The 12,276-nt window shown below is 35.1% G+C and overlaps 1 protein-coding gene across 5 annotated transcripts in view; it reads left to right on the forward strand.

Moving 5' to 3' along the window:
• NUP98 (nucleoporin 98 and 96 precursor) overlaps nt 1-12,276 on the forward strand; it is a 110,179-nt gene that overhangs the window by 27,585 nt on the left and 70,318 nt on the right. For 3 of the 5 annotated variants that reach the window (XM_037135757.2, XM_037135761.2, XM_037135758.2), the window contains exons 5-10: nt 138-277; nt 1,516-1,623; nt 3,862-4,042; nt 5,397-5,560; nt 9,340-9,480; nt 10,715-10,853. In XM_037135757.2, the coding sequence (XP_036991652.2) occupies nt 138-277; nt 1,516-1,623; nt 3,862-4,042; nt 5,397-5,560; nt 9,340-9,480; nt 10,715-10,853 (873 nt within the window). The remainder of the gene's footprint in view (nt 1-137; nt 278-1,515; nt 1,624-3,861; nt 4,043-5,396; nt 5,561-9,339; nt 9,481-10,714; nt 10,854-12,276) is intronic. The other 2 variants (XM_037135762.2, XM_037135760.2) reach the window with 1 other exon arrangement.

Raw genomic sequence — 12,276 nt, forward strand, 5'->3', positions numbered from 1 at the left:
ATCAATTTGAAAGAGAAAATTTGAGGTTGTGAAAGTACTACTGCTCTAGTGTCATAGCTCAATTCATCTTGCATTCTTTACTATTGCGTTCTTACATTCTTTTCTGTTACCATCTAATTTTTCTTTCTAATTCATAGATTTTGGAACAAGTACTAGCAGTGGGGGACTTTTTGGAACTACAAATACCACCTCCAATCCTTTTGGTAGCACATCTGGCTCCCTTTTTGGTCCCAGTAGTTTTACAGCTGCTCCTACAGGGACTACTATTAAATTTAATGTAAGTATTTTCTTCCAGTGTTTGTAGAATTTCTCTCTCACTTGTATGTTTATTCGCAGGATGAATCATAAGATTTCTGCTGGTTTCAGTTATGCACAGTATAGTCTCATTTTTCCTGGAAGGTGTGTTGAGAATAAAATCTCTAGTTGTACAGTAGAAAGGAAAGGTCTTAAAACAAATCTAGATTATAATGCAGATTCGAATTATATTCAACCCAGTCAGCCCTTGATTATAATAGCTAGTATAAGGTTGAACTGGTACTAGCTATGTACAATTTGACCTTTGGATGGTCAACCATTCTTTATAGAAATAAGGAACATGGGAGCAAACTATAGGGAAAATAAGGCCTCTTTAAGGAGATATATGGAATAACTTGTTGATGTTGAACTTTTGTTGACAAAATGACAAAATAGGGCAATAGAGTTTAATGTTTTCTTTGTCTTTTTTTTTGAGAGGAGTTGGGTAGAAGATTAGAGTGGAGGCTGTTTAAAAAATATCTGGAATACCACTTGATCTAAGATACTACTTGATGTGATTGGTTGGGAGATACTTAGGATAAGCTGGAGGCAGTTAGCCTAATGGTAAAAATAGGGGTTGGCAAAATTTCTAGTTAAAACTTACATGAGAAAGTAAAGAATTTCTCAGGCAATGTGGTAAATTCGTAATACTGAATTTAGAATTTTAAATTTAAAATAAAATTAAACAATAGTGAAAAATACTGTGTGTTATTTCTTAAAAAGTACAATAATTGAGAAAACTGATTTAAGTAGGAATCTTTAGTTTTTTATTGTCTTTTTCCCTCTTAGAGATTATTGGGGGAAAAAACAGGCTTCCAGATTTCTTATTTCTTAGATGCAACAACAGTTGTAAAACAGGCACTTTAGAGCAGAAAAAGAGGTTTAAATGTATATATTAGGTAAAATGGATAAAGTTTTTTTTAATATATAATAAGTATATTTTGGTAGGTAATTAGATAGCTCAGTTATGGGATTAATCTCTGGATTTGCGATAACTATTATTGACTAATTGATTAGACTTACATAACCTTGATGTAGGGAGAGAACAAAAATGCAATGTATTTAATCAAGCACCCTTGAAACCATCTTGATAGTAAAAGACCTAGTGGACTAGTAATACAGTTCAGTGGTTGCAGAATTGTGTTTGTGAGAGTGGGGATATAAGCTTGGATTTATGTGTTTGTTTTTGACTTTCAAATGTGCCTTTATCTTCCTTTGCAGCCTCTAAGTGGTACCGATACTATGGTTAAAGCTGGAGTTAGTACTAACATCAGTACCAAGCACCAGTGTATTACTGCTATGAAAGAATATGAAAGCAAGTCACTAGAGGTCAGTAAAATGCAATACAGAAAATCAGCTTAACCTTTCGTACTGGAAAGCAGCTTTTGAAAAATGTTTTTGATTATTTTTAGGATCAAGTGGTTCACACTGGGCTTATGTAAAAAAAACTATCAGATTATTTTTTTAATTAATGTATTACTTATAGATATGTATTGTTTTAGGCAGGAATAATATTGAGATTGTACTGGTATAATTCTACCAGTGTATTAGAATTGGATGTTGCCCACACTACATAGTGTGTATATAAATCTATACGTGTTTTTAATAAACTTAGGCGAGCCATAAGTATATAACATAGTAAGTTTTCATTAAGTAAATATACCATGTATCTAGGATCTAAAGAAGCAGCATAAGGTGGGGAGAAAATACAGACAACTGTAATTGAACAACAATAAAATAATTTAAAAAAAACAAAAAACAAAACAGCATTATCAGCATCTCTAATGTCCCCACCCACCAGTCAGAATCTGCCCCTTCCAAAGGTAATCACTGTCCTGAATACCCATGTTTTGCCTATTTTTATATACTCTTTTTTTTAGAAACATAGTATATATATATTTTTTAAGATTTTATTTTCAAAGAGAGGGAGAGAAACATCAGTTGGTTGCCTCTTGTTCACCCCAGTAGGGACCCAGCCCACAACCCAGGCATGTACCCTGACAGGGAATCAAACCAGTGACTTTCTGGTTCACAGGCTGGCGTGCAATCCACTGAGCCTCATCAGCCAGGGCACATTATGTATTCTTAAGTCTGTCTTTCATCATTAAGATTACCCATGTTGTTGAATGAAATTAGTTTAATTTGCATTGCTGTCTAGTAAGTAGTTCTTTGTACTTTTTGATTGTCAACTCTAACTGTAGCTGTTGCTTTTTCCTATATCCCATGTGTGTTTGCTTTATTGGAAAGTACACAAACACCCTGACTTGTGAGACAAAACTGTTAAACTCTCTTCTTTCCTTAAATTTTCTAAACTCTCTAGAATCCTGTCTTTTAATCAGCTAATTTTCATATTTGGAGTGGAGTAGACAAGATTTTATACTAAATAATAAAGAGCATTGTACTAAAAGAAAGTAGTAGCCTCATCTCTCTCCCCAGCTGCCTGGGTCTTTTTAATAAACTTGTCTCACTTCTGTCAACCATTACTGTTCTGCAGCCCATTTGCAAAGTAGATGCGTTGAATAAAGTCTGACAGACATTCTGCGGTCTTTTTATTAAATGGAAAGCACTGTTAAATACGATTTAGGCGTATTATGCTGCCTCTTGGCAAACTTAATCTCAAGAGTTCATACAAGCGGGTGAAAAAATTATAAAATGGAACAGATTAGACAAAACAAGGAGAGCCTTTTACCAAAGAGGGCATGCTAACTAATGGTTAGTAAGCTGTTGACTTGGTGAAAAACTTAAAAAAAAAAACAAAAAAACAGGGAAAATGAAATTGTGTATTTCATGAATGAGCAGGCACAATTTACTGCTGGGAGGAGATGACTTTTTGTTGGGTGAATCTGCAAGTGATTCTTACTGATATTGATATTCATTGTGTGTAGTTGTATGTCAGTCCCAGCCTTTTATTTGGAGCTGATGCCAGTTGCACATCTAATTTTGAGGGTAGTAAAATACAGTCAGCAGATCACACTGTTTTTCATCCTTTTCCAGTACTGTAGCAGCTGTATGTATCAACTTTTCCTGTGTATTGTCTTTTTGCTGGAAAATGTTGCATGTCGAATAAAATTAGCTATTAAAAATAGTGTTTATAAAAAAATTAAAATTAAGATGGGTTGGTCCTTTCACCCGTAGTTTTATGGTCTTTATGGTGTGGATTTTTTTCATTTTTTAAAGATTTTATTTATCTTTAGAGGGAAAGGGAAGGAGATAGGGAGAGAAATATCAGTGTATGGTTGCCTCTCGTGTGTCCCCCGCTGGGAACTGGCATGCAACCCAGGCATGTGCCCGGACTGGGAATCGAACCCCAATACTCTGGTTTGCAGGCCCGAGCTCAATTGAGCTGCACCAGCCAGGGCTATGGTGTGGATTTTAATGTCTACTATAAACTATTGAAAATTTTTTTTTTCTAATGATATTAAGTTAATGTTATTTGTAGTTTTTTGTTTCGTAGTCACAGTCCTTGTGTGATCATAGATCTTGAATACTAAATTGAATTATTCAGTCTCCTAAATAATTTGTTTTGGCTGCATGGTAAGATTGGAAATATGTTTTTCCTTACTCTAGGAACTTCGTTTAGAGGATTATCAGGCTAACCGGAAAGGCCCACAGAATCAGGTGGGAGCAGGTACCACAAGTGGATTATTTGGGTCTTCTCCAGCCACCTCCAGTGCAACAGGACTCTTCAGCTCCTCCACCACTAATTCGGGCTTTGCATATGGCCAGAACAAAACAGGCTTTGGAACTAGTAAGCACTTGATATCATATTGGGCCATATTGAGGAGGGACAGACAACTAAAAGTAAATTGTAATTGTCATTTTTGTGTAAGTGCTGTGGAGAAAAATAATTCAGGAGGAATTATTCCTCCTGGAGTGCTGGAGGAATAAGGAGTACTTGATATGTATGTGGGGATAGAGAGACATACAGTTTTAAATGAAGATGTTTAATAAGGGCTTTATTGATGAGATAGCATTTGAGCAGTGACCTCTCTGAAGAAGGTGAGGGATATAACTGTATGGATTTGGCGGGGGGAACATTATAGCTACAGGAAACTATAAATTTGAAGATCCTGAGTTTTTGCCAGGGAGTAGAGGACAAGGGGAAGTACTGAGGCATGTAAAGACAATGTGTTGTAGGACTTTGTGGGGTGGTGCTAAGATTTGAATTATTTGAGTCAGGAAGACATTAAGGGATTTAAAGGAGAAGTCATGTGATTATGAGTGAAGGATTATTTTAAAGTCAGTTATATTAAGAGTAGATTGTAAGACAGTATGAGTGGAAACATCAGAAATCTGTGCTCTGTCTACATGAGAGAATGATGTGGTGTGAATGAGAATGATGCTATGGAGATGGTAAGAATGTGAGATTGTGGAGTCAGTTTGAATATATAATTGAGGGGATTTGCTGATGGATTGGTTTGATGTGGGATGTGAAAGAGGGAAGTCTAGGATAACTGCTAAATTACTTTATAAATATATTACTTTTGCAAAGGTAATACATATATATCTGATATAAAGTTCATGTAATACAAAAAATATGTGGAACCAAAAGTTTCCTCTTTCCCTCCCCAGCTACCAGTTTGCCTCTGGAGAAATAAACAAGTTAGATTTTTTCATAGATTTCTAGAGGGATCTGTACACAAACACAAGTACACAAATAAACACATTTCAGTGGCATTTAACATTCTTTTCAATCTTGGTATTCTGTGATTTAGTTTAGCCACATATTCTTTAAGTAATTTTGCATTACACCCTATGCTGAATATATTGATATAAAGAGAAAGCCTCTGTTCTCAAGAAAAACTTAGTCTAATGTGGTTAAGATACAAACAAACAGGCTGTGGGCTGAAGAAGGAAGGTTGCTTATTAGCTCAGCAAAGGTTCTTGGGGTCAGAGTATTATTGTAAGAATTAAAGCCTGAAGCAAATCTGGAATTAGGTGAAGAAGGATAGGAAATGAAACAGTTATCCAATTTGAGTAGGGTAATTGAGATATGTAATTAATATCATAAGACTACTGTTGTAATAACTGGATACTATGAAGTTTAATGTTTTGTTTTTCTCCACTTATTTTTCTTTTCTTTCATTTCTATTTCCTGAAAGGTACGACTGGATTTGGAACAAATGCAGGTGGTCTCTTTGGCCAACAGAATCAACAAACTACCAGCCTCTTCAGCAAACCATTTGCCCAAGCCACAACCACCCAGAACACTGGCTTTTCCTTTGGTAATACCAGCACACTAGGACAGCCAAGCACCAACACCATGGTAAAGAAACAGTCCCATAATTTTTTACTCCAGGTCTTATTTATAGAGCTAATGAGGCTTCTAATCATGTCAAACCAGCAAGTTCTACCTGTGCTACATTTCTTAAGGATTGATGGTATGTAGTAAAGGAAAAAGAGCAAAATCTTTGAATAGTTAAAGCCTAAATTCCAGTACAGGCTCTACTCTGTACTCATTGAAAGGCTGTTGAGCAAGTCACTTATCTTTTCTGAGCATGTTTTCTTATCACTAAGAGCTGCTTAGTGTGCTACAGTTTGCCATCCTGAAGCTACACCTTAAGACATTGACTCCAGCCATTCTATAGATTATAGAAAAAATACTTACAAATTACTAATTATATTTCAAAATGTTCTTTTGGTTTGTTCCTTTAAGCAGAGTTAGGCAGAGTTGTTTAGTTGGTTAAAATAAAGGGAGAACTAAACCTCAGAGTCATATTGAGTAATTGCTACTTCTGTGCAGAAACTGAAAGAGAAAATCTTTACATCATTACCAGTTTATTTCTAGGGACTTTTTTAGGGAAGTTTAAAATTAAAGTTAATTTGAGGTAGGATTTTTTTTTTTACTGGAATTCTTGGAATTTACGTAGTCTCTAATTTTTGTTACGTTCAGAGTTTAACTAACTAATTAGAGATACTCTACCTAATTGAAAAGCAAGTACAGCTAGACCACAAAGTCATCAAAATACTGTCAAACCAAATTCAGTAATATATAAAAAGGATTATAGACCATCACCAACTTGGATTTATCTCAGGAACATTGGCTTAGCATATGACAGTATAATATGCCATAGAAGCAGAATAAAGTACAAAAACCAGCCCTGGCTGGTGTAGCTCAGTGGATTGAGCACAGGCCTGTGAACCAAAAGATCTCAGTTCAATTCCCCTGCACATGCCTGGGTTGCAGGCCAGTTCCCAGCAGGGGCCAGTTCCCAACAGGGAATGCACCAGAAGCAACCATACATTGATATTTCTCTTCTCTCCTTCCCTTCCCTTCTAAAAAGATAAATAAAATTTTTTTAAAAAGAACAAATACAACACAATCATCTCACTAGGTACAGAAAAAGTATTTGACACACTTTCATGATATAAACAATGAACAGAGAACAAAAGGGAGCCCAGAATGGCCAAAACAGTCTTGAAAAAGAAGAAAGGTTGGAAGACTTTCACTTCTTATTTTTAAAACATACTGTAAAGCAATAGTAATCAAGGTTCTGTGGTACACGCATAAGGTTATACACATAAATCAGTGGATTAGAATTGAGAGTCCAGAAATAAGCCTTCACATTTGATTTTTAGTAAGAGTACCAAAATAATTCAATGGGGAAAAATAATCTTTTCAGCAAATAGTACTGAGACACTGATATTTCATGTACAAAAGAATGAGGTTGGACTTTTCTTCCCACCATTGTGGTAACTATAAAAACTCAAAATAGATCAAGTGCTTAAATATAAGCACTAAAATATAAAACTCTTAGAAGAAGAAAGTGAGGTGGGCAGTGGTTTCTTTGATGTGACACCAAAAGCAAAAGCAGAAAAGAAAAATTGATTGGGCTTTATGAAAAACTTATGGGCCCTGGCTGGCGTCGGCTCAGTTTGGAGCACCATCCCGCAGACCGAAGGGGTTCAATTCCCAGTCAGAGAGCAAGTCTGGGGTGCAGGTTTAGGTCATGGTCAGGGCATGTACAGGTGACAAGTTGATATTTCCCTCTTACATCAAAGTTTTCCTCATGTTTTCCTCTCTCTTTGATCAATGAGCATGTCCTCAGGTGAGAGTAAAAAATTAAGAAAAAAGAACTTTTGTGGTTTGAAGGTATACCATTAATGAAAGCGAAAACATGGGAGAAAATATTTGCAAGTTATATATGTTAAAAGGACTTACATCCAAAATGCATAAAGGTAACATAAAGAATGCTTATAATTCAGTAACATCACAATAACCTATTTAAAAATGGCCAAAGGGGAAAATTGGGCTAAAGACTTGATTGGAAGTTTCTCCAAAAAAGATACACAAATAGCTAATAAGTACATGAAAAATAACATCAGTAGTCATCAGGGAAGTGCATATCAAAACTACAATGAAATACTACTTCAAATCCACTAGGAAGGCTATAAACAAAAAGGCAGTAATGAATGTTTTCAAGATTTTGGAGAAATTGGAACTCTCATATATGCAGCCACTTTGGAAAACAGTTTGGTGCTTTCCTTGGACTGTTAAACAGGATTGCTGTATTATACCACTTTGCTCTTTTCCCAAGAGAAATGAGAACAAAAACCTGTATACAAACTTGTATCATAACAGCGAAAAAGTGGAAACAACCCAAATGTCCATCAGTGCTGAATGGAAAAACAAATGTGATATACACACATACAGTAGAATATTTAGCCATGAAATGAGGTGAATACTCTGATACATGCTACAACATGAATAGACCTTTAAACAAACACCACATTTTATATGATTCGATTATATGAAATGTTCAGAATAGGCAAATCCATGAAAACAAAGTAAATTGTTGTTGGTTACCTAGGAATGGGGATTGACTACCAGTGGGCCCAGGATTTCTTTTTATAGTGATTAAAATGTTCTAAATTCAGAGAGTGAGGATAGTTGTGCAACTCTTAAAACATACTAAGATCTGATTAGTTCCATGGTGTCAGCTACCAGAGCAGGAGGAACATCGTGCTGCAGTTGCTAGTGATGCCTGGAGGACTGTGTGAGGTCCCAAGGTACCTACTTTGAAGGGGACTGAGGTATCATTGTCCTAGGTACAGTGTTTGTTGCATCTTCAATAAATGCCTCGATTTTTCACATTACATGGCTGGATACTTTCTGGACAGTCATTTAAAACATTAAATAGTCCCCTTTAAATGAGTAAATTTTGTGGTATTTGAATTATCTCTAATGAAACTTTATTTTTATTGTTTTTTATAGTTTACTTTTTATTGTATTTTTTCCATTACTTTTTATATTTCTTATACCTTCTTCCACCTCCACCCACCCCCTTAATGAAACTGTTGAAAAACACCACTTTGAATTCTCAGTTCAGCAATAGTCCATTAGTGCAGTATGTTTCTTTTGTTAACTAACACATAAGTAAAATGCCTTCTTTTTTTTTTTCCTAAGGTTTTATTTATTTATCTTTAGAGGGGAAGGTAAGGAGAGAGGGAGAGAAATATCAGTGTATGGTTGCCTTTCATGCATCCCCTGCTGAGGACTGGCCCACAACCCAGGCATGTGCCCTGACTGGGAATTTGATCCTTTGGTTCATAGGCCCGCACTCAATCCACTGAGCTACACCAGCCAGGGCGTAAAATACCTTCTTAAACACTGGATGATATGAACTTCGCTTATTTGAAATCTGGTCCTGTCACTGAGTTGCTATGACATTGGGCACTTTTAAAAAAATTCCCACCCAAGGATATATTTAATGATTTTAGAGAGAGAGAGAGACATCGATATGAGAGAGAAACATGAATGGGAATTGAACCCACAGCCCTTTTTTGGTGTACCAGACAATGCTTCAACAGACTGAGCCACCTGGCCAGGGCACTGGGCAGATTTTTAACTACTCTTTATTTTCTTTTGGAAGATAGCCCTGCTTGTTAGGGTTGTCATGAAGAAAAGAAATGCTGTATGTAAAATATTAAGCATAGTACCTGTCACATAAACTTTTTAAAATGGCACCTATTATTAATAATCTAAGGCTTTTAAAGAAAACTGACAACTGTAGGAAATCTTTTAATCTGGATTACCTTTTGCAGGGTTTATTTGGAGTAACCCAAGCCTCACAGCCTGGCGGTCTTTTTGGGACAGCTACAAACACCAGCACTGGGACAGCATTTGGAACCGGAGGAACAGGCCTTTTTGGGCAGACCAATACTGCGTTTGGTACTGTTGGTTCGGTAGGTTTTTATGGTTGATTATAATATGATGAGGAATTTCTAAAAAAGATTTGACTCTTTAAGAATTTTATTGGGTATAATATATGATTTGGTTCTGATTCTAACTAAAAGTTATTTGATGCAAATTAAAATAATTAGGTAACTTTAACAGGTTACTTTAAAAATTTTTTTTTCTAACCTGTTTTGTGTGAGAAGTTGATAAGATACTTGAAAATTAAATATTTTTGGTGTTGATCAATTTGTTAAAATTGTTGGGTGTTCTCACAGTTCTCATGCTGTTGGAGGCTTAACTGAATTATTTTCCCTGTTAAAGCATTTAAGTAAAAAATTACTATTTTGGAATGTACTTGACCTAAAAACAATAGTAAATTCTATATTACCACTTAAAACATGAGAATCAGTTTGAAGCGCTCAATCTATACTATGTACCCATTATTTAAAGTTTTAAACATGCTGTTCGGTTTTTGTGGAGAATGAAATCTGTTATTTCTTAACTTTGTGTAGCTGATTGAGGTGAGAAATTGAGAAAATTATAGAATGCCTCCAAAAGTTATTTTTAAATAGCCCTATTGAGATATAATCCACATGCCATACAACTTATTTTTTTAATTTTTATAATTCAATGGCTTTTATTATATTCACAGAGTATGCAGGTGTCACTGTAGTCAATTTTAGAACATATTTATCACCCAAAAAAGAAACCTCATACTCATCACTTCTCATTACCCCCAATTACCTCAGACCTACCTTCTGTCTATGGATTTACTTATTTTGGACATTTCATATAATGGAATCATATAATATGCAGTCTTTGTGACTGATTTCTTTCACTTAGCATAATGTTTTGAAGGTTAATATTATAGTATGTTTACATTTTTTATTGTGTTTCTATTGGCTATTTAAATACATGGTATACATCTGTTACCAGGTTAAAAAAATACTCGATTCCCTTGTTATTTTTTTACTTCACCTTACTGAAATATTTGCTAAGGGGGTTCCATTAACTTCTCAGGCTAGGAGCATTCCGTATTCATAAAGTTAATGTTGTTCAGATTAGTTTATTTTTCTGCTAGTTTTTATTCATCCTATCATTTTTTTATAAAAGTCATGCCATCTCTTGTGTATTTCACATCCAATGTCACATACCTGCAGAAACCCCTAGTTACTATTTGGGAGTAAAGTGAACCCCTATTTACTTTATACTAAAAATTTTCCTGTGTTCTGTTCTTTTTAGACCCTGTTTGGCAATAACAAGCTTACCACATTTGGAACCAGCACAACCAGTGCTCCTTCGTTTGGTACAACCAGTGGCGGGCTCTTTGGTAACAAACCAACCCTGACTTTAGGAACCAATACAAACACTTCCAATTTTGGTACATATAAAAAGCAGGTTTGGCTCTCTTAAAGTTATACTGACTATACCACACATCATTCTCCTGATTCATATGATTGGGAATATTTAAAATTTCTCAGGTAAGACATGGCTCAATGTCTATACAAGAGGGAAAGGTTTTAAAATCATAGACATGGATTGAAATACATAGATGTTAAATTGCCTGTCTTCAATCATTTTCTTTTAAATTCCTGCTTTAGATAAAATAGACTATTCAGCATTTGCAGCAGTATTTTGCAGAAAGTTTGTTCTCTAATGGAACTAGATTTTTTTTTTTCAAAATAAGGAAACATTTTCTTTTACTTACTTCACCAGTAGGTATGAAACACATGGTTGAGATAACATTCTGTTAGGCCAGGTTTCAAACAGGGAAGTAGCACACAGGTGAGATTTCATGATTCTTTTCTTTAAATGTTTGTTGTTATTTTCTTTTTGTTGGTTTTTTTTTGAGATTTGGTGATTCTTACTGAAAGTTTAGACCTTTTTGATTTTGCAAATTAGTTTTCTTACAGTTGGCAGAAACTTTATTTTTGAGTACATGTTGAGAAGTATAGATACAGTTGAATAGTAATTGACAAAACAAGCCCTTAAACTAATCTCCTGAAAAATTAAAACCTGTTTAATGGAAATATTATGTTAAATGCTTTCTGTAACTACCCAATTAAGTTTTCAAACAAATTCAACATTAATTGTGTTAAATCAGATATGGAAAGTTCATTTAATCACTAAATGAAATGGTGGTTTAAATATTTGTTAAGGATTTCATATACATCATTAGGTACTGAATATCTAGTGGGAGGTGAGTGCAAAGACATGGTTATTTGCCATAGGTCAGTAGTCACACAGTTTTTCAGTGAGTTTTTAAATGATGTACTAGAGGAAGATACTGCCTTAAGCATCCATTGGAAGGTTATATGTTTTCACAGAAATATGAACCGTAGTTCATGAAGGAGACAGATAAATCTTTTTCAGGTACCATTTCCAAAATTATGTATTCCATCCAATTTTATAACCCATTTTTTGTTGTGTTGCTTTAGCACTCCTAGTAATGATTCTCATTCTGCTTATAATTCTTTTTTATTGTACTCTATGAAAGAAAGGTTTTGAGACAGTGGACTCTGTTAGCATGGACATTAGAGAGAGAGAGAGAGAGAGTGTGTGTGTGTGTTTTGAAGAAAGGAGTTTTTTAAAAAATTTATTTAGAGGGGAAGGGAGGGAGGAAGAGAGGGAGAGAAACATCAATATGTGCTAAAGAAACACCAGTTGATTGCTTCTTGCCCATCCCCAAGTGGGGACGTGGACCACAATCCAGGCATATGCCTTGCCTGGGAACTAAACCAGCGACCTTTTGGTTTGTGAGAGGATGCCCAACCCACTGAGCAACACTAGTCAGCACTATGTAG

The sequence above is a fragment of the Artibeus jamaicensis genome, unplaced genomic scaffold (assembly GCF_021234435.1).
Source record: "Artibeus jamaicensis isolate MK-2021 breed Jamaican fruit bat unplaced genomic scaffold, CSHL_Jam_final contig_64, whole genome shotgun sequence".
In the NCBI taxonomy this organism is placed as follows: Eukaryota; Metazoa; Chordata; class Mammalia; order Chiroptera; family Phyllostomidae; genus Artibeus; species Artibeus jamaicensis.